The 27338-nt window shown below is 36.1% G+C and overlaps 1 protein-coding gene across 1 annotated transcript; it reads left to right on the top strand.

The window, feature by feature from the left end:
* Window positions 1-1025: 1025 nt before the first annotated feature.
* LOC18438194 (uncharacterized) lies at window positions 1026-27263 on the top strand. Its single transcript, XM_006848383.4, has 6 exons — window positions 1026-1609; window positions 3009-3654; window positions 22763-22877; window positions 23065-23217; window positions 23334-23396; window positions 26595-27263. Exons 1-6 carry the CDS (start codon window positions 1429-1431, stop codon window positions 26877-26879), a joined length of 1443 nt encoding a protein of 480 aa, XP_006848446.2. The 5' UTR covers window positions 1026-1428; the 3' UTR covers window positions 26880-27263.
* The last annotated feature ends 75 nt before the right edge of the window (window positions 27264-27338 follow it).

Consider the following 27338-nt stretch of genomic DNA (forward strand, 5'->3'; position numbering starts at 1 on the left):
CTAGTGTGATTTAGAAAAGTGCTGGGTCCTATGCCTAAAACGTATGGCACATTGGGTCTACTTAATTTTCCCTTGTTCTAATTTAAAAAGGCCGAGATGGAAACATCTCGACAACTAAAAGGACATATATAAAGGCAAAAGCATCCAATGCACAAGAAGCATATACACCTAGAGGGGAACTAATAAGATTGACCCTAAACACCTAAGAGAAAAGGGCCCCTATTTGCTTCGGATGAAGAAAAGGAATAATATTTTGAGATTGACCTGAATGCTCATTTAGAGGCCCTCATTTGCTCAATGGGACAAAAAGGGGGGGGGGGGGGGGGGGGCAAAATAACCTGGATCGAGAAATAAAGAGCCACAATATTTGCTTGAAGAAACCCTATAAATGAAGGTAAAAGTGGGGGTGGCAATGGATCTGACCAGGCCCGACAAGAAGACCCGACCTCAGGTATGGGTTCAAATTTTAGACTTGATTACTATTTGGGTTTGGGTCTAGTCGGACCTGACTCATACCAGTAGTCACAGTGGTATATGATGGCAATCATGTGCGCATGTGTTCATATTGTCTCAATATTGACAATATTTATAGTAGGGCTAGACTGCATTTCTACATATACGGTCCAGAAAGTGCAAAGCATCCATCTTAAAGATAGATGCAAGTAGGTGCTCCATCTAAAAACAATAAAAAACTAACAGTCCAAATGTTTTTTTATTAGAATTATTATTTTTAATTTCTAAATTTATTTATTTTTCATATTCAAAATTGGGTCTTTATAGTATTATTGGCAAAAAAAAAATAAAAAGAAAAAAAAGCTCACAAGAGTTATAGTCATAGGGTGACGAACCCGATGGGTAGACCCAAAATCCAAAAGGTGGACCCAAAGCCCAGTGGGTCTAAGTATGGGTCCAAATTTTAGAGTTGAATGTTTTTTGGGCCCGGGTCCGACCAGATTCGACCCTTTGCCACCCCTTGAAAGTTCCACCATTAGACGAAATGGGATAGAATGGGCTTTATCATATGCACATAGGGCAAGGACGCGAGCGGTATTAACCCTTATGCATACGGCAAGGACGGGAGCGGTATTAACCCTACGTGAAACTTGAAACGAATGTTTGCACTTTTCCCAGATAAATAGGGCAAAGCTTTATCGTTGCGTGTAGTTTCATTACGCGGGCTCTCCTCTCTCTCTCTCTGTCTGTCTCCGATTTAGGGCTCTGATAAGGGTAAAAGCCCAATGCAAAAGCTTCATGGATCGAGTAGAATTGGAGTCTAGGGTTTTCTGAACATTGAAAACACACAGGAAAAAACCCTAGCTGTGCCTATTGTTTGAGGAAACCATGGCTCGAAGAAGAAGAAGCTAGGGTTTTGAAGCCCTGGCCATAAGCAAAACCCTAGAGGAGCCAGTCCCTTTAGTTGCAGGTTTCATGGCGCGTCAAGAGAACTCCTTTGCCCTTTTGGGGGATGATGAGGGCGATGATATGATGGCTCTTGTTGCTAATGCAGCTGCTAAGACAGCGGCCATTGATAAGAAGCAGCTGGAGCAGAATCAATCGGCGGTTTCACCTGCTAAGTTTCCTTCGAAGCCCCTTTCTCCTGCTAAACCTGGTAAACTAGATCCTCTCTATCAAGAAATTCATGGATTCTCCAGCAGTCCTGTTTCCAATTGCTTCGTTTCCCTGATTCTTTCTGGTTTGGCATGTACTTTGAGATGTCATGGTTTCTCAATGTCCTAGTTTTGGTTGTGTTGTGAGTTTGCTGAATTTTAAGAAATTGGGTTTCCTGTTAAAGCTTTAGGGTTTTGGATTAGGTGGATGTGCATATTATGCAGTGCTGTCTTTTTTTGAGGAAATATTATGTAGTGCGGTAATTGTTATGGAAACGAAGATTTCATATTGCATTAAGTATTCTTGATGTGGTTTTTACTATTCTCAGTCGTTTTTGTGGGCAGCTAATGTTCTTCATTTCTGTGATTTTTTCTGGATTGGCATGTACTTTAAGATTTCACGGTGTATCAATGCCCTTGTTTTGGTTATGTTGTGGGTGAATTTTGAGAAATAGGGTTTTCTGTGGAAGTTTAGGGCTTTGGATTATCTAGAAGTGCATATTATGCAGTGCTGTTGTTATTATGGAAACAGAGATTTCATATTGCATTAAGTGTTCTTATTGTGGTTCTTACCAGTCTCAGTCATTTTTATGGGCAGATAATGTTGTTCTCGTTGAAGTTTTGGTCAATTTATATTGATCAAAGTGGTTTCCTAGGGTGTTTGGTTGAATAGTATCTTTGGGTAAATTAACAGGTATATTATTGATTAAATTGAAGGTGTCATAATAGTGGAGATTCTCTGTTTCCATAATTGTTTTGGTGTACTTATTGTTATTTTTTGTTGTTTATGTTATTGCTGAAGTGTTGTTTGTTTTATATTGATCAGAAGGGATATATTGTGTTGTACTATTCCATAATTAGGATTTGTTGAATATCTTAATTTTGTTGTTTCCAAGGCAATGTATACCATAGTCTAATGGACAGTATGTAATAATCTGAAGGGGCCCCATCATCAGGTTCAGATAACAGATGGTGGATCTTAACTTTACCTGAGTATGTAGAGTGGCCCTACTACAGGCAATTTCAACTGTCCATCTTTAATAATGTATGCAGATTGCTCTACTGGCATGCTATAGACCAATCTCACTCTTTGGGAATCTAGACACTGTTTTGTTGAATTGTTTTTTTTCTTTACTTCTTATAAATTTAGTCCCTTTGTTCCTGGAAAATGTTTCTCTTGTACTATTTCTTATTTGTTAGTTTCTCTTAATCTTAATTAATTTTTTTAAGAATTGCTATTTGTGTATTTGGTTTTTTTCCTCTTGCCCAAAGTTTTGTTTGGAAAAGTAAATGCATTTGTTTGCTTGTAGTGCTTTCATGTGACCTGCGATAACATGAGCCCCAATGTATTTTTTAATGGTTTGTGTATCTTAATGGTGTTCCTCGTTAATTTTATGTCAGTGAAAACTGATAGAGGAAGAGGGAGAGATGGCTGGGGCCGCGGAAGGGGTGCTCAATTTGGCAATGATGTATCCACCAATGGTTGGGGAGACGATAGTAATAATGATAGCAATAACACAAATGATGATGGGTTTGTGAGCAGAGGGCGAGGGCGAATGAATGGCTTCCAGAAGGGTCCAGGTGTTGATTTTGAAAGGCACACATCTGAGGATGGTGGGCGTGGTCGGGGTCGCGGCCGTGGTCGTGGTCGCGGCCGTGGCCGTGGTCGTGGATTTGGTGAAGATCGGGGTTTTGGTAGTGAGGGCAGTGGTTGTGGAGGTGGTGAAAATAAGGGTTTTGGTGACGAAAATCAGGGTTCTGGAGGTGAAGGTTGGGTTGATGAAAAGGGTTTTGGAAATGGGAATCGTTATCCAAGGAATGAGAATACGTCTCATGGGAATGGCAATCGGGCATTTGGTGTTGGGGAGAGGGGATACAGTGGGGAAAGACGGGGGTTTAGAGGGGGAGACGGTCGTCGTTATGGTGAAGGAGGAGGTGACGGGGGCGAACATGGCAAGGATGAGGGATGGAACTCCAGTGAGCAGAAGGAAGAACAGGCTGATGTCAAAGAACAGCCTCTGATTAGTAACTCAGATGGTGGGGGTTGGTAAGCTCTGTTTGAACTCTTCCATGTATTTTGAATTGAATCTTTACTTGATAATTGGTTTCTTCCATCTTTTGAATTGAACTTTTGTGTGCTTTAATTAATGCATGCTGGTATGAAAATTAAAATATTGATTGTGGTTAAAGTGTATGACGTTAAGTGGATGCTATGATACATTGATTTGTTTGTTTGGCTGTTTACTTCATTGGTGATTCACTTCGTTGGTTTTGGCTGTTTACTTCATTGGTGATTCACTTTGTTGGTTTTGGCTGTTTACATCATTGGTGATTCACTTTGTTGGTTTTGTAAGCTATGTAAATTTATATGTAGATGAACATGACGGATCATATTCTTATGGATTTATTTCTTTATCTGTTGAACTACCTGTGAAAAGATAAGAGATTGCAAGATATTTAGACAAATCCAATCTCGATAAGAAAACTGTTATGTATTTAGGGAACTACTACATTTTAGAATGCATGCATGCCTTCACTCATTTATTATTTGCTATTTCTAGCCAATTATGCTCTATATGACTTTGACATGAATATCGCTATCTTATGTTAATACCTAATAAGTGTAGCTCCTTGATATGTCCATATAGAACATGCATTTGTTGTATAGAATTTTGCATTAATAATTATAAAAATAAAATAAAATAGAGGATTAAAGATAGTACTGAAAAACACAAACTTCAAGAAAAATATGAAGGATTATTTGTGCCAAAATTTGTGATATGTTAGTGATATTGCAAATGCATTTTATGTTAATTTGTTCTTATTGTTTCAAGTGATGGTAAAATAGTTTTCAAGGTGTGAATATCTAGTCCTAGGTTTTCCTATATTCACTCTTTAATATACATGAGGTCGAAAAAGGGAGGGAAAGTTCTTTGGTTTTTGGGAGCTTCATTTTAGAGAATAAAAATTTAATGTCGGATATAAGGTTATTGCTGGAAGGATGATATGCATGTAATAAATAAGTGATGTTAGGTTGGTTTTGTTGGACTTGATCTCTAGATGACTTTAGGGCCCCCATGCATAAGAAGCACCTTGTGGAACATTGGGTCATGCTCGAAATTCTTCAGATTGACAAGTTTCCTAGTAATTTATTATGAGCCGGGATTGAGTATTCCTTGCATCGAGAATTTTTGAGCTGGATGTAAGTTCTTTGGTCGATTTCTTGTTTGTTAATGGCTTTCTATAAGGTCTTAGATAGAAGAGTAGTTGGCACTTGGAGCTTCATCCAGCTATTTGATGTTCTTATTTTGGTTTTTCATTATTTGAAATGAGCAGGATTGGGAGTGTGAAGGGAACCACAATGGATGTAGGGAGCATTGTCATTTATAAGAGTTAAAATGAAAGTGGCTAGGAAATGAGGTTTGGTATGTAACAATGATGATTGATGATGGAAACAGCTTCTAGAAGTCAGCTATTCACCCAATTATCCTTTTGGGATGATTCAATGCTCCCCTCAAAGATTCAATGTTATTCCTCATTGTTAGGGGTTAGACAAATGATATTTTTTTTTTCAAAATTCATCAATTTTTTAATTTCGTGAAACTTTGATGCCTTCCATATGAGGCATTTCATAAAATCCTATTGAAGAACTATAAGAATAGACCATTGCTTCACAAATTGAAGTGAGTGCTTTGAATTTTGTTGTTACCAATCAAGAATGAGAAAAGAAAGATGTAGTGATGAATTGAGCGGGAGTAGGAGTGGGCAGCCAGGTGAACGAAGCAGGTTTAGGATAGTATTTGGAGGATAAGTTAATCAGTGGCTAAGACACATAGTTTGGGATGTCAGAATGATGGCGTTACAGTTATACACACTTAGTTTGAGATGTCAGAATGATGGCTTTATAGTTATACGCACACACTTTATTGGCCTAAGGAATAGTATAAGCCCGATGGCTTAGATGCAAATTCCTTTGTGTGAATTATAGTTTTTATATACATATGTGTGTATGTGTGTTGTGCGAGTGTCTGTTTATAATAGAAAAAAGATGAGGTACACTCACTTGCGTACCTATCTCATCTTATAAGGCCCTAATTGAAAGTTGCGTTGCTGGATGTCCCATATGTATTTTTTATTTTTTTTATTCAAGGATTAAAAAAGTGGCTCCCCTAATGCCTAGACGTTAGCTGCCCAGGCACTGTAGAGGCTATAGACAGCCTCGCCTTGTCCTGAGCAGGCCTTCCTGGGCGCCAACCTAGGTGGGCCCTCAGTCCTAGGCTGGTGCATAGGAATTGCCATAAAAATGGCGGAAGAAAACCTCTTTGTGTGGGGAATTTGGGTCATTTTAACCCATGAAAAGCAGGAAAGGGGCGTTCTAATCCCCCCAAATTAAAAATGCTCTTCAAATGCCCTAGAAACACCCAAGATCCATCGATTTTACATCGTTTTTTCAAATCAAGAAAAATTTGAAAAGTTTTTAGGATCATTCGACACCTTACCATATCTTATTGGATTCATATTTAGGTTTCATGTGTATTAGAAGACTTTTGGGGTGATTTTGAAATGTGAATCATTGATATGAAGAATTGAAGGTCTCCTCTTTCTTTTTCTTTTTTGTTATTGCATCATTTTCTGGTGGTTATTTGGTGTTATTGGAGACTTGGAGTCGATGAGTATGACTATATGAAGTATGGACTCTGGCGTATGGTGTCATCATCATCAAAGCCTTGTCCCAACTATTTGGAGAACTCTGGATTATGTTGTATGGACATTAAATCAGTAATACACTATGGACTTGTTTATGTTTTTCACTATTTCAATTATTCAAAGAGTCAAAATTTTGAGTGATTTGAATGTGATTAAACATTCATGTGCATATATTTATATAAAAAGGTTAATACATTAAATGAGAAAATATACATATTTGACACATGTATTTTCGTATATGTGTGTTTGGACAACACATATATGCATATATGTGTATATTTGACGTCTCAGGATGCTCGAGGTTTTGAGCGGCCACGTTGGTGGGTGCTTTAGACACCCCCCACCCCCCTGTCGGCCGCTTAACCTTATTTTTTTACGAATTGTTTTTGTATGAAATTTGGGGCTGCCCTCAAAGCAAGTTGCACTCGTTAAACAAAAAAATTCAAAAAACAAATGATAAAGATAATACCCTGAAAAATTTCAGGGTATTTTGGTCCCTATTATATGAAACGTTTTTTTTTTTTAAATTTTTCTCGGGTGAATGTTGCTTTTAATGTATCAAAAAGCGCTAGGCAAGTCCTAGGCAGCCTTGGGGGTCTAGGGCACCTAGCGCCTAGGCGCCCGCCCAGTTGAAGTCGAGAAGAGAATTTTGATAATCCATATCGTTAAAACAGTAAACTGTAAAACCATACAAGTGTAGGATATAAAAGTCAACACTCAACACAACATAAATATACAGAAATTGAGAAAATATACAGTCTAACAAAAGTCAACACTTATGACTCAACACAACAGTCAGCAGACTCAATACTCAGCAGTTCTGGGTGGTTGCCCAGTTGAAAAAAAAGTAAAAATCCCAATAAACCATATTCCAAGTTGAAAAAAAGGAAAGAAAAGATAGAAGTCGAGAAGAGAATTTTGATAATCCATATTGTTAAAACAGTAAACTATAAAACTGTACAAGTGTAGGATATAAAAGTCAAAACTCAACGCAACAAAAATATACAGAAATTTAGAAAATATACAGCCTAACAAAAGTCAACACTCATGACTCAACACAATAGTCAACAGACTCAACATTCAACACTCAGCAGTCAGCACCAAGAGGCAAGAGTCTTCAGTCATCTTCGTCATCACCCTCAGAAGGACTATCAATAGGGCAAGCCTTATTACATGCATCAGAGTCGAGGCCATCATCATCCGAGTCATCTCCCTCTTCAATATAATGCTTGTCCTCCTCTGTTTCTTCTGAATCTGCATTTTTCTTCTCCTCATCTTCTACCTTCCTCTTACTAGTATGTGCAGTCTGTGCAAATGAGGCCCTAGGAGTCTTGGCTACTCTACTTTTTTTTTTGCCCTTTTTTGAAATCAAATATTGTATAATTTCCTCCTTGGTAGCCTCAGGAACATTTTTACACGGGGCAACATCCCCCGTCATACCGGCAAGGTGTTTTTTAAATCGGTAAATGCCCCCATTAGTATCCTTTCCACAATAATTATATTTAATACGATTTTTATCACTTGGAATCGGGTTATAACGATACTTCCAATCCGGATCACCACTCCGATAGAAACTAGAGAAGATACTTCTATAGAACAACGCTTATTTTCATCCTTTTTTGGTTCTTCAAAATTCAGAAGATGTCTAATCTCATCTCGAATTGCTTCAGGAACCTTTGTACAAGAAGCAACATTACCTCTAACACTAGCATGGTGTTTTTTGAATCGGCTAATGCCCCCATTGGTATCTTTTTAACAAAATTTACACCTTATGCAATTTTTATCATTTGGTTTTGGGTTGCACTCATACTTCCAATTCGGATCACTTTTTTAGGAGTAGCAGAAATAGATCTATGACAAGGATTTTGTTCTTGTTTTTGTTTTCCACAACTTAAAAATTGCTTAATCTCCTCCTTAACAGCTTCAGGAACATTTTTATAAGGGGCAACATCCCCTTTAATATCGGGAAGATGTTTCTTAAACCGGTTTATGCCTCCTTTTGTATCTTTTTCACAAAAATTGCATCTAATGCGATTTTTGTTATTTGGATTCGGGTGGTATCTATATTTCCAACCCGGATATCCACTCCGACTAACTCCTGAAGAAGACATCTCAAAATAAAACAAACAATCTAAAAAATGCACTTATTTTGGTTGCTTGAACACCAAACTTTGAGAAACACTTCGATGATTCGATCTAATGAAATGTAGTTTCTTGGAGGTTTTTGTTACTCTAAAAGGGGTTCTGGTGGGTTTAGGGTTCAAATGAACCTAAAAGCCATCATTCTTAACTTTTATATCTTTGAAAAGAATGAAAAAAAAAAAGAAAAAAGTTTTCCCCCTTTGGGAGTGCCGCAGGCCCCGCTCAGGGCTAGGCCCTGGGCAGCTGCTTAGGCAGATTCCGTACCGTCTAGGCGGCCACCCAGGGACCATCGCCCAGTTTAGCTGCCTAGGCCTAAGAGATGCGCCTAGGCCTTATGGACAACCTAGGCGTTGGGCGGTCTGCTTTTTAAATCATTGGTTGCTTTGATTTATGTGCGCCCCACATTTCCTTAAAAATAGTTTTTAGAAAAAGGGAAAGTGTATAGTGAGATCATTTATCTTTGATACAAGGTGGTCACAATTGATCTTGAGCATTGGATGTGAAATTGGATAGCTCCATTTATTTCATTGACTTAACTCAAAGTTCAAAAGAAAATTTCTCGAACTCCGTGACACATCCAAGCTATCAGATTTCACATCGGATGGCTATAAGTAATTGTGACATCCTTATACCAAAGGTAAATGGTCTCATTGTATACAATCCCTTATAAAAAGTTACGAGTAACAAACAAAATCATTTTGTGGCCATTCGTTTTGCTAGGATTAAAGCAGGGTTGTGGGCATGTCTTGTTTCGTCAGCCTTTCGATGTATAAGAGTGATCCCCTGAGCTACGAATTAATATAGGCCTGATGGCCTAGATTCAATTTCCAAGATACGGATAATCAACATGTATATGCATTGTTTCATTTTTTTTTTTAATCCTTACGACTTGGAAAAAAAAAAAAACAACCCCCCTTAAAATTTAAAAGTAAAAAATAAAAAATGCCCCTCCACAAGGGGCATTTTTCTTTGTGCGAGTGGCAAGGGACCCCCGCCCAATGGCCTTGCCTAGGTTTGGGTGATGCGCCCAGGCCCTCTGGCCCTCCTAGGTGCTAGGCAGGCCGTTTTTGAATCACTAAATTTATCCATAAACCATTATAGTCTTCTGATGGTGCTCATGAAACCTAGGGACCTATCTTCAATTTATCAACATACATTGATACGCACAAACATGCATCAACTGTAGAATAGTGAGATAGTGGCTATAACCATGTTTATGATTGTGATGTTTGTTTAATCATATATCAATTGAAAAAGGAAAAGTCTATCGTGTGTCGAGGGACTCGCGAGCAGTGTTTTAAAATGCGGCCGCATCATGCGGGATGCGCTCGCATTCCAATAAGAAACAGGCGCATATGCGCTTTTGACAGATGCGGCCGCATATGCGTAGCATCAGGGCGCATCGTAATTGCATCCCGCATAAGCCGCATCGCACCGCATCCCACTGCTACTGTGTCCGCCAAATTTTTTTTCTTTTTTGCCCCTCAGGGAGGGGCAAAATGGTCTTTTTTACCATCCAAATGTTAGGGAAACTGTTTGGGGGGGCATAAGGGGCCCTAAATGAAGATTTTCAGCCACTTTGTAGCTGTTTTGCATCAAATCGAGGTAAAATTTTTTTTTAGCGGAATTGGTTTTTTCATAGAAATCTTCAATTTGGCGGTTGTTTGATACTTGGACGTCAGAGTCGGTAAATTTTTTTACCTTCTTGTACATATTACTATTATACCTATTTTTGGGGCAATGTCTTCTTCCCAATCTTCTAGTAATAAGGATCCGGCTTGGAAATATGCTAAACTAAAAAATCCCAAAGATAGAAATTGTGTGATATGCTTGCTCTGTGGAAATACTTATATGGGTGGATAACTGGATACAAAATCTCCGACAACTAATAGTTTTGAAGTTAAATCATTAAACTAAAATACTTACAATCACATATATCATCTTCAGATTTTTTTTCAATGCATGAACTTATTTTTTTTTAGATTTTTTAGAAATTTTTTACATTTATTGACCGCATCATCGCGATGCACCCTCATCTGGGCCGCATCGAGCCGCATCGGCCCCCCACCGCATTAGGGCCGCATCCCGCATTTTAAAACACTTCTCACGAGTCTGCTTAGGTTGGCCATGGATTTAGGATGTAAACACATTTCAAGTCACCGGAAATATTGTCCCACCATCGATCCATATTTTTGCAACTCCAAAAATGGTGCAAATATAATGATCTGTGAAGTAAAATGATTTGTGCAAAAAATAAAATAAAATAAATAAGAATTTTTAAATTTAAAAGTTTATTATTTTTCCGTATTCATGATCTCCATTGTTGAGATTATGGACCTTGAAATTTTGGATCCAAAATCCATCTCTAAGAAGGATTGTGGAGGGGAGACATTCAATCGGCTACGTCGGCTAAGTCGCTAACACACCAAAACCTTAGCCATTACCCAAAAGAAAAAAAAAACTTTACTCTTACATCTAATAACTATGGATCATAATCCTATGTTAAATGGATCGAGATCCTATGCCAAATGGGATTGAGTTCCCATATAATCAGGAGCAAGCTCCCAAGGAGGTTCAGCTACAGGAATGCATTTGAGCAGGAGCTTTGGGCGCCTTTTGTAACTATGGACTTGTTTCGCAAATGGCGGACTTATTTTCCCCTTTATTTGTGTGAATTCTTTTTATTGCTTAGATGAGATATACGCGCATGATTATTCAAAACAGAAAAAAAGAGATCTGCGCGTGCATGCAAAATTTAATGTCCAAAATACCCGTCTCCCTCCAAGTGGCTTATGCTACTATATAATCATGTGGGCATATGTAGTCATTTCCCTACGTACACATACTCATACATATAGATATGGATATAATGAATTGTTTGAGGACACTAACTTGACTATTAGTGTATAGAGATGTATTCATGCGTGTAGCACTCCAGTCTTAAAAGCCGATTAGGCAGGAGATGTCCGTATGATATGTCTAGACTTCAGTTTTAAAAGTTTGATATGGTTAGACATGTTTTTATGATTATAATAAAATATTATCATCATTATTATTATTTTGAAAATGGTGACGAACATTATGTTTTTAGTTCATATAATATAATGTCGAGCTATGATTTCATGCAACTGATGTATAGTAATATGATACAACCACCTTAAAAACCATCTTTGAAATATACACTCTTTTTATTCTAATGAACAATTACAAAAAAGTAAAAATTGAAAACACAGCCTAGAAAGTATTTTTTATGCCCAATTAGCATAGGCCGTTCATTTTGGTGAGATGCTTAGATCTAGGCCTTATATCTAGGGTTCAAATTGAACTTTGTTTTTTGGGGGGATTGATTATTGAGATGAAGAGAAAGTGTGTGCAAAATTTGCGATCATACAAATACCTCCAACATGGTTTTCGAGAAGTGTCGTTGCATTATACTATGATACAACCGTTGCATTGCATTAGATCATTGGTCTATAATGTCTCTTTCTATTGTACTTAAGAAGGGTGCTGGGAGGTGTTAGAGGATCGTATGCCAAACTAGCTCCAGTTGGAACCTTTCAATATTCCCCTTCCACATTTTTTAGTTGTTTTTGATAGAGCCAAGAGTCCTCAAGTGTCGATATAGATTGTAGTGTCAATATATGTTGATGTGCATTACTAACCAAAAGTTAAAGTGCTGTAGCAACACTCGTCGGTAAATGAATAGAGGATTGTTGTGATTTTGGCTGTCTAATTGTTGTGCTCAAATGCATAACCAGTGTTCGAAAATTCGGCCGCCACATTGCCTAGGTGAAAAATTTCAAAAAAATGCCTAGGCGCTGTCTGGGCGGTGGAATTACGTGGCCTGTCTCCGGCCGCCCTCCTAGGCGCCACGTAGTGATAGTTTATGGAAGGGCGAAAAAACCCTCGACAAAGGTCAAAAAAATGTCATCCCCCACCTTAAAGGGGGGAAAAGGGTTTTGGGGGGTGTTCTAAACCCCCAAAACAAAAGCCGTGGCTTTTAGGGTGAGAAAAACTCCTCAAAAAACTACTCTTTTGTGATTTATCGAAAGATCGAGAAAGTTTTTATACTTGCGATTTCTTCCCAAAACAAATGCAATAGTTCGTTGGTGGATTTAGAGCTTCTTGTAGTTGATTTTGAGGACTTTTGGCTACCTAATAGACGAAGTTTGCACCTACATCGATTTGATTTTGATATTTTTAAAGTATTATCATATTTGAAAGAGGGTTTTGATTTTATTTTGCTACAAGATATTATGTTGTGAATCATGTGTTTTGTCTTTTACTTTTTTTTTTTCTTTTACGATATATTTACGTGTTTGGTTGATGACTTGATGTATTTGTTTTTTGATTTTGCCTTGTTGATTTTGTGTATCGTTTCTAGTCTATACTTCTAGTTTCCTACAATGATATTTGGGATTTCAAGCATTTTAAGGTCTTACAAGTTACAATCTCATTGAGACTTGTATTCGTAAGGCGCCCGAATCCACAGTTTTGAACATTGTGCATAACAACAATATAATCACTCAAAGAAATGGTTGATTTGAAGTTCCTGTTTGTGCTTGGCCTACTGATCAAAAAGAAAAATGTGAAATTGTCAAAGGATAATGTCGTTTCCAATGCAATAAAAACAGCAGTTGGAGAAAATCTGGTTTCATTGCCATATAGGGAACGCTTTAGTGGGTTAACTCCTATCAATGATGTTTTATGCTGCTCTACAAGGGTCGAGACTAAAAACTGGTTGCTCTTAGAAGCTATAATACCGTAGTAGAGCCCAAGGGTGTCATTTGATGAAAAGTCTTAGGTAGAGACCAAAAAAAAGTCATAATGCGGTTCTTGATGGCTATGAATTTTGAGACAGCACTGTAATACTCTACTTTTTCATTAAGTATACAGTCTTTGGGAAAGTAGTGAGTTTCAATGGGATTCCATGTTATCCTCTCATTGAAGATGGATCAGCTGAATCTCCTTTTCGACTTGTCATGAGGTATTAGTTTATGTGACGAGATATTCTTGAGACTTTGGCAGTAGGCTTTCTGCAAGGAAGTTGGTTTGTTGTGAAAGATGTATAATTGTATCAAACATTGGGGTGGCTGTTTCTCCAAGGTAGAGTCTTGAAGTTCAAGGATAAAGTATTAATGGCTGCATGCATCAGCACAAACTGAAGGGGGCTAATGTATTTAATTTATCTGATGCCTCATCTTCTTATGGTCTTTCTATTGTATTTTAAAACTTCTCCAGGCTGTCTTATGAATACATTTAGGTTTCCTTAATCTTGGATTTTATACGCTTTGGGTTTCTTTGAGACTGGAACCCATCTTGTCAAAGAGCATCGTAATATGGGTTTTGGAAAATATTTCAGATGCCTTTTGACCTATATTGGATCTTCATGGATTGCAAATCAAAAGAGATCCATGGACCCTCTCGAAGTATTTCTGTTGAAGGAGTCAAGCTATTTGCTCCAAAATTTTTTTTTCTTGATAATTTAGTTCCTCTGATCTTCACTGAGGAAGACATGTAATATTTACTTGTTTTGCGGACCAGTTAATACCTCCCTTGATATCAAGCTTTTGTTGTTTAAGGAGCCAGAGGGCATGACGGCTTTGTACAACTTCTGAACATCAAATTACTACTTAGCCTTACATGATGCAGTGATTTCATGCATTTGAATGTCAATTAATAAGTAAATGAACTAGATCTTTGGCTTTCTCTAGCTATTGAATTAATTCCTTTGCGTGTGAAGCTAATAGAGCAGCTTTGTTATCTACTAGCATTGTACACATGTTCCGCACGTGACTTGAATTCTTTTAAGGTACATTAGAATATTATTAATAAGATATAGATTTGTATTTTAATTTTAAATAAAGTACTGCTTAGAGTAGTGTAATGCGTTATGTTTGTAGTGGTGTTGTGTTGCCAGCTTACTTGTGTGTTGACTTTATATGTCAATGCTAAGTGGCTATAGAGAAGATACCTAGTGAAAAGCAATACTGAAAATTTTCTAGGGTAAGAACATGTAAGAATAACGCATGTAAAGGTATAAATAATTGATTAAGATTCAAAGTTAACATTCAATTAATATTAATCTGAAGTAAACTACTATTTAGAACAATGTAACACATCTTTTTTGTAGTGGCGCTATGTTGTGCTAGCCGCTCAACTTGTGTTAAATTACTTTAAAGAAGTATTAATCTTAAGTAAACTATTGTCTAGAGCAATTAAATGCGTCATTTTAGTGGTGCTAATATGTTGTACTACTGACGTAGTAGAAAATTACCTGCAGCCACAATTGGCAAATTCAGCTGCGTTTTAGAGAGAAATAAAAACCAAGAGTGAAATTGGCAAGAAGAAGGAACAAATGTGTGGATCCGAGTCCTTCGCTAGGGGCCACAAGCACTTTACAAAAAGCTTTCTTTACTCCATGAAAATTAAAAATCCATCTTACAATATCATATGTCCCCTTTTTAAAATATTTTACTCTACCTAACTTGCTAAAAGATAAAGACTCAATTATGAAAGATAAGTTTACCTTCTGTCTCTTTTGGATACACGTCCCCCTTTATCAATAGCATCTAAGACCTCTTAAAAGTTCTCTTCTAGAGATAATCTTCTAAATCATATTAAAGATAAACATTTACTCCACGTATCTTTGTACAAGATGGGCTTTAACTAATAGACTCCCTATTAATATATTTCTGATGTTAAAAATGCCTTAAATATTTTTTCTCTCAAAAAAAAAAAAACAAATGGACTTCCTATTTCATGAGAATCCTTTCCAAAAACTACCCAACTCAACAAAATATAAAATGGCCTTATCTTTCCTAAAATATTCAAACTCTACTATTTAAAAAAGACATGCTAAAAAGATTAAAGATTTGCTAAATAAATAAATAAAATGATAAATTATTTAAGTAACGATAAATAAAAATTTCTAGATTTATAAAAAAAAGATAACCTAAAGAAACGCAAATGACAAGTTTTCTTATAAAAAATTAAATTGCAACCTTAATTCCTCAAATAAATAATATTCGTAAAATTGACTTCAATAAAAAAAAATAAAAATTCTACCCACATCTCTAAAAATGAAATTACAAAAAACAAAACTAAAATTTTGTAGCAACCAAATATTGATCCGCATCATTCTCCCTTGGTTGGAGATAATTCGATCTCGAGTTTTAAAATGCGCTAAGATGAAATTTTTGTTATTCTCGCATCTTACTTCAAACCTAAATATTGTAAACACGATTTTGAGATTTGTGGGTTACTACACTAATTGAAACATAACGACTGTGTATTGAAAATGATAAGCCCTCGAGGAAAAGGTTGTTGTATGTCGATTTTTCAGCCACATAAACTTATTGAAATTGCTCAAACTTAATCTTACGACACACCATGTATGCATTTTTGAGATGAGCACTAGATTGAATGGTCAAACCAATTTCACTTATCGATGCGCCTTTGATTCCATCTTTTTCTTCGTCAAGTATCTCGATATACTCAATCTCCTCAATTTTCAAGTCAACATCTTGATTCTTCATCTCTTCATTGATGAGAAAATTAGATATCCTTGCTGCCTCAAGGACAACTTATATCCTTTCATCATGCTCTTCATCAAATATAGGATTTTCATCGAAGAAAAGATCACTTTGGAATGATATTTCCAATTGAAGATCCAAACCTATTGATTTTTCATCAAACTTAACTAGATCACTCGACTATGAGGCTCCCGACGTCGAGCGTTCGCTTGGAACGGGTTCTCGACAGCCGCTTCCAACTCACTACCATCATCATAGTGTGTCGGGGGGAATTTATCGCCAAGCGTTGGGTCATCGCCTCTACTTGCATTCTTTATCAAATTTTTGATCTCTATATATTTCGGTGGTCATGCTCTCGCTGGATGGACTCATTCTTGATACCCAGCCATAGACCATATCTACGAGCCATGATACCTATCGACGAACACCACGATCCACAAGAATGGATTGATGCTCTGATACTACCTGATGCAATAGAAAATTATCGGCAGTCGCAACCGGCAAATTCAGCTATGTTTTAGAGGGAGAAATACAAATTGAGAAGGAAATCAACGAGAAGAAGGAACGAATGTGCAGATCTGCGTCTTTCGTTACGGGCCGACAAACACGAGAGAAGAAAAAACACCATAAGAAAGGCCTCTCTTTCTACAAAAAGCTTTATTTATTTCATAAAATTAATCCATCTTAGAATATCAGATGTCTCTTTTTTAAAATGTCCAACTCTACTTAACTTGATAAAAGATAAAGACCCAATTATGAAATATAAGCTTATCTCATATCTCTTTAGGATACACGTCCCCTTTATCAATAGCATCTAAGATCTCAAAGATAAGCATTTACACCTCTTATTTTGTATGAGATAATCTTGAAATAACCTGCTCTCTATTCCAAGAGAAACCTTCCAAACCCTATGAAAGATAATCTTCTATTCTACATATAATCTTCTAAACCCTATTAAAGATAAGCATTTACACCTCTTATCTTTGTATAAGATAATCTTGAAAATCTTCTAAACCCTATGAAAGATAAGTATTTACACCTCTTATCGTTGTATGAGATAATCTTGAACTAATAGGCTCTCTATTCCAAGAGAAACCTTCCAAAAAAAAACCCAACTCGATAAAAATATAAAACAGCCTTATCTTCCCTAAAATTTCAAATTCTATTATCTAAAAAAGACATACTAAAAAGATTAAAGTTATGCTAAAGAAATAAATAAAATGATAAACTATTTAACTAAAGATAACTAATTTTTTTCTAGTTTCTTAAAAAAAATAAAAGATACCCTAAAAAAAACGAAAGACAAGTTTTCCTTAAAAAAAAAATTGCAACCTTACATCTTGAAAGGATCGACTGTGGAAGCTTCGCTGACAATGCCTTGTTTCTTGTAGAGGTGTTTCTAATAGTAGCTTGCCATACACACAACCATAAGTCTTTTATCTTTTTATATAAAAAAAAAACCCTTATATCCTAAAATAAATAATATTCTTAAAATTAACTTCAATAAAAAAATAAAAAGTCTACTTTCATCTCTAAAAATAAAATTGCAAAAAAAAATTTAAAATTTTGTAGCAACCAGATCTTGATCTCCGTCATTTGGTATAGATGGATTAATTTTTATGAAATAAAGAAAGTTTTTTGTAGAGAGAGGCCCCTCTTGTGGTGTTTTTTCTTCTTTTGTGCGTATGGGCTAGTAGCGAGGGGCTCGGATCCGCAAGTATGTCCCTTCTTATTACTGATTTCCTTCTCGATTTTTATTTCTAGCTAAAACATGGTTGAATTTGCCAGTTGTGGCTGCCAGTAGTTTTTACTGTGTCAGGTGGTAATTAGAGTGTCAGTCGATTCTTGTGGAGCGTGGCGTTCGTCGATGGACGTCATGACTCGTAGATATGGTTTATGGCCAAGTACTGGGAATGAGCCGATCCAGCAAGAGCGGTACCTTCTAGATATATAGATATCAAAAATTTGAGAGCGTAAGTAGAGGAGTTGACCCAGTGCTTGGCGCAAAATTCGGTCCTGACACACTATGATGATGGTAGTGAGTCGAAAGCTGCTTTCAAGAACTCGTTCCATGCGCATGCTTTGCGTCGGGAACTTCATGTTTTAGTTAAGTTTGATGAAGAACTAGTAGGTTTGGATCTGCAGTTGGAATTATGATACCAAAGTGATATTTTCTTGGATGAAGGCCTTATGTTTGATGAAGAGCAAGGTGAAAGGAGAGGAGTTGCCCTTGAGGCAGCAAGGATATCTAATTTTCTCATCATTGAAGAGATGGAGAATCAAGATGTTGACTTGAACCTAGAGGCGATCGAGCATATGGACATACTTAACTAAAAAAAAGATGGACTCAAAGGTAAATCGATAAGTGAAATTTGTTCGATCATTGAATATTAGTATTCATCTCAAAGAAGCATATGTGGTGTGTCCTAAGATTAAATTTGTGCAATTTCAACAAGTTTATGTGGCTGAAAAATCGACATACAACGATCTTTTTCTCGAGGGCTTATCTTTTTAAATGTACCATCGTTATGTTTTAATTAATGCAATAACCCACATGTCTCAAGATCATGTTTACGATATTCGGGTTGAAGGATGTGAGACTAATGCAAATTTCATCATAGCGGATTTTAAAACTTGAGGTCGAGTTTTCTCCAACCAGGGGATAATGATGCAGATCAAGATCAGGTTAGAAAATTTTAATTTTGTTTTTTGTAATTTTATTTTTAGAGATGTGAGAAGACTCTTTTTTTTTGTTTTTATTGAGGTTAATTTTAGGAATTTTATTTAAGGTTGCAATTTTGTTTTTTTTTGGGAAGCTTGTCTTTTGTTTTTTTTAATGTAGCTTTTATTGTTTTTAGAAAACTAGAAAATTTGTAGTTATATTTAGTTCAATAGTATTTATTTAGCAAATCTTTAATCTTTTTAGTATGTCTTTTTTAGATAAGAGGCTTTTGATATTTTTAGGAAAAATAAGGCCGTTTTATATTTTTGTTGAGTTAGGTTATTTTTGGAAGGGCTTCTCTTGGAATAGCGAGTCTGTTAGTTCAAGGTTACTTTGTACAAAGATAAGTGGTGTAAATGCTTATCTTTAATAGGGTTTAAAGGGTTGTCTTTAGAACATAACTTTAAGAGATCTTGGATGCTATTGATAAAGGGGGACATGTATCCTCTAGAGACAGGGGGTATGCTTATTTTTCATAATTAAGTCTTTATCTTTTGCAAGTTAGGTAGAGTCGGACATTTTAAAAAGGGGACGTTTGATATTGTAGAATAAAACTTTTTATGGACTGAAGAAACTTTCTATAGAAAGAGAGAGGCCCATGTTATGGGTGTTTTTTCTTCTCTGGTGCTTGTGGGGTTGGATGCGCACGTTCATTCCTTCTTATCGCTGATTTATTTTTCGGTTTTTTTCTCTCTATAATGCAGCTGAATTTGTAATATATGGTGGCCAGTAATTTTCTACTGCGTAAGGAACAAAATTGCAACCTTAAATCCTAAAATAAATAATATCCCTAAACCGCAATAAAAAAATAAAAAGTCTACCCACAACTCTAAAAATAAAATTACAAAAATCAAAATTAAAATTTTGTAGCAACGAGATTTTGATATGTGTCATCTACCCACTCAACTTTTTTACGAAATTAACGTAAATGTAGAGCTTATTTAAGTTGGACATATTGATTTATTATAAAAGTCTATTGAGCTTTTATATGATTCATATTTTGTTTTTAATTAATTTTATAGGAATGAAATGTGTCATTTTTGTGTTGGCACTATGTTGTGCTGTCCGTTTAACTTATGTCAAATTTATTTCAAAGAATTCAGCATGAATGTAGAATTTATTCAAAAATAGATATACTGTTTCATTATAGATTTTAAAGGGGTATGTGCATTACACCCTAACGTAGGGGCCTTATGCTTTAATTGCGTAGAAGATTAGAAGTTTTTAATTGTGGTCTTGGTTTTGTTTTTTAAGTCATTTTGATTTATTAATCAACTTTTTAAGAGTTTGTTCTAATTATAACTTCTAAAAGCAAATTTTAAAGAAATATACATTCTATTGTTTTAAAGAAATTTTGTTTTAAGTAATTTGGCTGCTCATCCAAAGATTGTTGGTGAGTTTTTTAGTAATCTTGAGTGAACTTCTGCTTAGAACAATGCAATGCATCGCTTTTGTGGCGGCACTATGTTGTGTTACATACTCTACTTATGTAAAATTGATTTTAAAGAAGTTAAAATAAATGTAAAATTGATTTTAAAGAAGTTAAAATAAATGTAAAATTGATTTGAAGTTTTTGATAATGTAGAATTTATTTAAAGTTTTTGAGAATGAGAATTTATTGGAAGTTGATATATTTTTTTACTACAGAGTTTCATTGAGCATGTGTTTGAATTGCCTAGAAGTTAAATAATGGAAGTTCTTTATTGTGGTTATGCTGGATTAAATTGTAGGTTTGACTTCAATTAATTTTACATTAGTGCAATGTATCATTTATGTGGAAGCACTATGTTGTGCTACCCCCCTCGACCTGTGCCAATTTATTTTAAAAAAGTTAACATGAATGTAGAAATCTGCTTTAAAAAATCATGATTTTAATCTTCTAATTTAAGAAATATTTTTTCCCTACTTAATAGCATTTCATAGTTCTCAAATTTAAGGATCTATCAATCGATAGGTATCTTAAAGAAAGAAGTTGAAATTTTAGTTTTATAAAGTTATGCAGAGGATTTTTAGTTGAGGGATCATGTACACGAGGAGATACATAACCTACTGACATTTGTAATGACGTTATTATTATTTTTTTGAGAAAAGTTAACTGTATTCCATTAAAAGAGTTTATACAAAAGTATTAAAATCGAGGTCCCTTTTCAGTGGGACTCCTCATAAAAAGGTTGTCCGTCAACCCTATGCAAAATTGGTTAAAAGGACAGCCCTTGATGCTACAAGATATACAATGATATTACAAAAGAATAGGCTTATAAAATTGCCCCTTTGTACAAAAACCTCTATGATATACGTCAAAGTTAGGTGGCCGAGAATTGCTGTTCCTTTATCCCTCTGTGATTTGGATCAAAGGTGACCCATAAAATCTTCAGTGTGAGCTCTGGCCCCGTCCTTTGCTAGAAGATCAGCCAAGTCGTTTGACGTCCTCAATTTATGCGTCCAAGAGACATCCATATCCCTGCAAATATCAGCAATCTCATAAAAAATGGGAGCAAGATACCAAGGAGGGTAGGAACCCCCCTGATGCCCAGGAAATGATGTTACTAGTGTACCCTTATACATGGGCTTACATATGGGCTTATGATATTATTATTATTTAAGTTATATATCTTATAAAGTCTTCTACATATATATTGTAAACTTAGGTGATATATACACCTATTTATTTGATCACCAAAGTGCCAAGTCAATAAAAGAAAAGTGAGTGATCTTATGTATACAATTACAAAGTTTATTTTATATTTATCATTTGAAATTTGGTTATTAATTAAATTTGAAATCATTTTCATAAGAAATTTTTAGTTTTTAAAAGAAATATTTAAAATTTATATAAAAGTATAATTTACTTAGTATAGATTAAAATTTATTATAAAACCCATGTTTATTTTAGAGAAGTTCACTTAAGAAAGTTAGTAGTTGGTAAAATATGTTTTCAAAATTATAATAACTTCTTGTATTTTGAAATAAATATTGGCAATTAAAAAGAAGCAACCAGCTGTGTGCTAGCAACCCTAATTCATCATATTGCATAATTATACATTTAAATTCACTTTGTTTATTAATGAAGATTTTAAGTTTTGATATTCCAAAATTGCTCATAAAGTGAAATTATTTTATATTTTAAATATTTAAAATTTAACCTATATTACGGAAATAATATGCAAAGTAAAGTTACAACATGTTTGTTTTATATAAAAATGAATTTTATTGTAGTGAATTTTCATTGAAGAAATTATAAATCAGTGGAATACTTTGTTTCAAATAATTAAACATTTTATTGGCTTTCCTTGTAAATAAGGATAATTAAGAAATTTTACCTTTTGTATATATTTGTAACTTTTTAAACAAATATTAGGAAACATTATAAATGTAAACTTACTAAATTGGATATGATTTTTTATTTTATAAGACGAACTATTTTTTATTAGATACTCAAGGACTCAATTGTCTTTTTCTTTAATGCTGGCCATTTTGTCAAAATTTAAAGTAATTATTGTTTCTTTTGCCATGTCACATGGCAATAAATGCTATACTCTTTTGGTTTTGGGAAATTTATATAACATGCTATTGTGGAAGCGTACTATACAACTACTTGATCAAAATCGTTAAATATTTTTGAAAAATGAAATTTTGTTATTATCTGAAAATTCTATATCTTTTTTTTCAATCGAAACATAATATACCTGAGGGAACACAAATAGTTGTATGTGGACTTTGATTATGTAATAGATACCATCATGTGAAATTTATGTAAGTAGTGTCCCTTACACAAGTGAGGATTGGAAGTGTGAGGCTCCACAATGACTCTGAAACTTAAGAGATTTAGATCACTGACCAGATGCTGAAATGGCTTCAGTGATTGTTTGTCCGATGGAATATCTGATATGTCATGTTTACTCTATTTATGTACGCTCTCAATGTCTTATTTTTTTTATTATTGTTTTGAATCCTTTGATATTGCGCTCCATATCTTGTTTGCCTTCTGGAGCCTGGAGGTTGTTTTTGGTCAAAACCATTATCTAGAATGTATGTTGTGTTTCTTGCAGGGATGTTCCTGAGAACACTGAAGAACCTAAGGATGGGGAGCCTCAGCAGATGAAGCCTGAGGAAGACGTTACAAAAGAAGCTGTTGCCAGGAATGTGGCAAAAGAAGAGGATAAAGTAAGCGAGATTTGTAGATTTTATAAAATGAGAGACTTGTTTTTTGGTGTATTAAATCTACTTAACTGATAGTAGAGGAGTTCTTTATAATTGATTCTTGCTTGTTTGATTTTGATGTGTTAAATCCACAAACTTTTATTGGAAAAGTTCTTTATAATTGACCTTACTTGTTTGATAATGCTTGTAGGAGATGACCCTTGAAGAGTATGAGAAGCTACGCACTGAAAAGAGGAAAGCCCTAGAAGCTCTGAAAAATGAAGAGAGAAAAGTTACTATCGATAAGGATTTCGAGCAGATGCAACTTGTGGAAAAAAAAAAGGACGAGAGCATCAACAAGACGGTTGGTAAACAGTTTCATGATTCGAACTCCCCCACTCCTTCTATCTCTCCCACTCTGTCACCAGCGCTGCTGTCTAGTTGACCTTTAACTCCCTTCTATTCTCTGATTATTTTCAGAAATCTGAAAAGGACAAGCTCAAGAAGAAGGATAGCTTTGACAAGGAAGACAAAGTTCGTAAGGTAGAGTTGATTACTTGTTAGCTGTTTTAATTTTTTTCAGATGCAAGTTAAGCACCTTACACTGAGAAGAATAAGTTTTAATTATGATTTGGGAATTCATTGCAATTATATTGCTTTTCAGTTTTCACAATGACCAGCACTACCTGTACGCTTATATTAATTGCAAGGAGGCTCACCATCTATTAGAGTCCAACAGAAATCAATTTCAAAACGAAAAATTGAACTTAATATTAACCAGAATATTACTGTAGTGAATTAAACCAAAACCCAATTGCAACTTTAAATTGCTTGCTAATGTCAGAATCGAGATATGTTGAGGGAAGTCTTGGCAATGTCGTTAACCTGGTTATGGAGAACTCTTTTCTTTTGGTTGCTGTTGGTGGAAAATGCTTACATCCATCTCAATTGTGAATTCCTATAATACCGATTAGGAAGAGCGACCAGCATAATAGGTGAATGGAGGATGTCTTGGTTTGTTTTCTCTATTTTCGTAAACAATGTGTCAGTAGGTTTCTTCAATAGTTCGGAGGGCCTGATGCAAGGTGATCCATGTACACTTTTTGTTTGACATTGTTTCTGGTATTCTCGAGTCATTTAATTGGTTAGTTGGTTTGATGGGAACTATGTGGGCTATGGTGATCTCTTAGTGGATTCTGTGATCTGAACTTGGGTCAGGTTTCACAATTTAGGATGATCTTGAGTAGTGTTTCAAAAAGCGCTAGGTAGGTCTTGGACGGCTTGGGGGTTCAGGCCGCCAAGCGCCTAGGCGGTCACCCAGAACCTGGGTGGCCCAGTTGAATCCAAAAAGGATTCTACAATTTAAACGGTTTTATATATTGTATAAAAAATAAAAATTAGGTATTTGGAGCACATCATAATTCAAATTATACTACACATTAGCATTTATCGCACAGTCCATAAGCATAACCATAAGTTGCTAACTCCATATCCAATTAAAATTTAAAATTTACCAACTAACCAAATTACCTAACCAAACTATTAAACTAGTGGAACTACAAATCCACTATCCACAATACGCCAGTATAAAACATCAAAAATTAAATCTCATATCAATGGGTGATGTTTCAATCAATTTTTTTTAATTTTGAGAAACCTTTCGATACTAAAGAATTCATCAAAAACTAGTTTTTTTGGGGTCTTTCTCTCTCTAAAATGGGCTCCAATAAGTTTTAGGTTTCAAATAAACCTAAACCCCCTAGTTTTGGGTCCAGTTTGGCCACCTAGACTTGGGTGATGCGCCCAGGCCTTCTGGCGCCTAGGCGTTGGGCGGTCCGCTTTTTGAATCACTGATCTTGAGAATTTAGATTGATCTTGAGGTGATGCTGTGTAAGTGGGCTAATAATTAATTTTTCAAGTGTGTTGCTCTTGGCATTGGCTGTGGAGACTTTAGAGTCACTGTGCTTGCAAGTAGGATTAATTGAGCTTTGGACTCCATTGTGCATTGGCAAACCTAGTAAGTCTTTGGAGCCTGGTGGTCGAGAAGTTTCATGTGGGTTAGCATTGTTAAAAAAATTATTTTAGACTCCGATGTGGCTGGGGACTCAGCCTGGTGGCTGTATCCGGAGCTAATTCATATTGAGTCCCTAGTTGAGTATCAGTAAGACCTAGTCAAGTGATAGAGGTAGAGCTGACTTGACTCATGTGAGTTCCGAATTGCCTCAGCAAGTTATAAGCACTGTGCAAGGCCAATGCCTCTACCAGTTGGGAGGACCACTCACCAGTCCTACTCTTTTTAATGTTTTCGTGTATTATATGTTCCTCTTCATATTCCGATAAGTTCACCTATGAAATTGATAGATGGACCCATGTGGAGAGATGGTGCTGTAATTATGGATTCGACTTGGTCATATGGGAAGATTTTGGCAAGCTCAAGGAGTACGGTTGTTTGGGCATGAGGTGATTAGGGTTGATGAAAATGGTCTTGCACAGAGAAGAGCCCATACCCCTTTGATTAGAGTCTTATGGGGGTGAAGAGATGAATACATGGGGTATCAAGTGCCACAAAGGCACCATGGGACACTGAGACCTAGAGAGAGATTTGCTTTTGTAGGAGTAGATTTGAAGAGACAGATTCTGTTGTGGAGAGGAGATGGCAGTAGAGTTAGTATCTGAACAGATGTTCGATGTGGGAAGAGGTTATATATTGTTGACCTCCTTATTTGACATTGTTTGCATATGTCCAAAATATAGGAATTCTTTATAAAATTGTTTCTAAGGCATTTTATCTCATCCTAATCAGTGGCGGATCTATTAGGTCATTTATATTCGGATTGATTGCCTGTAAGAGATTATTTTCTTCTAGCTTTGCTCGCAGACCATTTTCTTGAGCATTTTATTGAAGGAACAAAATGTTTTAGGTGATTCTGTTGCTTGCTTGAGATTGAGAGAATTGCATTGGGGATGTCTTGATTATACGGTCGTCAAATGCGAGGAGCTCTTCGACTTTGAAGTGGAGGTTGACCTGGTTAATGAGTGTAAACTGGTGGCTTCTAGCCCTTGAGGCTTTTCTAAGATCAACTTTAGTAATTCTGGCCCTGGGTGTTGCAACGGACAGCGCGTTGTCTGTAGTGGGTTTCGTGTGTTTTTTGATCGCCACGGACATGCTAAGTCTGTGGAGGTCTTTAATCTCCGCTGTCCAAAAAAAAGGGATGGCACCGAGCCTATGAGCAAAAACACTGTTCTCTCGTAGGTAGGTGTTGCGTAGTGGCTTCCATAGATATACATATGTATGTATGTATGTATGTATGTATGTATGTATGTCTACTACACACACATTTCTCCTAGGAAATCAGAAAACCAAAAGTTCACCTGTAAGTAAATAGCCTTTATCTGCCCCTTGGAATCCTTTTGTTTTTGTTTGTTTTTTGGTTGTGGGTTGGGGAGAAGTGGGGAGTTTTGGTTGGGTTTGCTGTTCACTCCTTTCTAGGAGCCATCATACAGTCCATATGAATGGTGGATGCCTTATGAAGGATGTGTTTATGTAATATGTGCACGCATGGTTCCTATTTAAATGCCGAATTGGAAGTAAATAATATCTAATTGAAACCCTACAGTACCCAAACTAATAATCGTCTTTTCGATAGATAGGTAATTTATTAGTTGGATTAAATGAACACGTTCTTTCTAAAAGCCAATAGTAGTAACAAGAATTAACAGTAGAACACTTGGTTTGTGCAGTCCGTGAGTATCAACGAGTTTTTGAAGCCAGCTGATGGGGAGACATTCAACACCTTTCGAGGGCGTGGGCGAGGGCGAGGGCGTGGTCGTGGGCGTGGCCGAGGTGGAGCTGATCGTGGGGGATACGGTGGAGGCGATCGTGGGGGATACGGTGGAGGCGATCGTGGGGGATACAGTGGAGGCGATCGTGGGGGATACGGTGGAGGCTCTGCGAGGTACTCAGATGAAGTTGTTGCCCCCCGCATTGAAGACCCTGGTGAGTTCCCAGTCTTGGGTGGCCAGTGAGAGATTATTTAACTTGAACCTTACAGGTTCTCTTACTGGAGTCTCGTTTTCTATTTTTGGTGGGATTTTGAAGGGTATCTTCGCTAGGTTTTGTAATGTCTTTAAGATGTACTTGACCTGCATTAGAAGTTCCGTTTCTTATATGATTGTAGTTGCCTTTAGAGGTGGTAGCACTGAGAAGTGGTGTCAGACTCAGATTTCTTCCCTTTTTTTGTTGATATTTTGGTAGTTTTCGTTTTTGTGTCCAACAGAGTTGGTGCAAGATATATCCGTTGCTTGTTCTGTCTTTGTCATTATTTTTGGGAGTGGTTTGTAGTTTCACATATATGTTAGTGTCGTACTTTGTAGAGCTGATATATTTGATAAGCGGATGAGCTTTGAAGCTATGGCCTGTAATGTTTGTGTGTGAGATTATTTTGCTTTCTGGTAGGGATAGGGAGATGGTTATTGTGTGTGTGT

Source organism: Amborella trichopoda, chromosome 6 (assembly GCF_054954075.1).
Source record: "Amborella trichopoda isolate Santa Cruz 75 chromosome 6, AtrichopodaSantaCruz75HAP2 v2.0, whole genome shotgun sequence".
In the NCBI taxonomy this organism is placed as follows: Eukaryota; Viridiplantae; Streptophyta; class Magnoliopsida; order Amborellales; family Amborellaceae; genus Amborella; species Amborella trichopoda.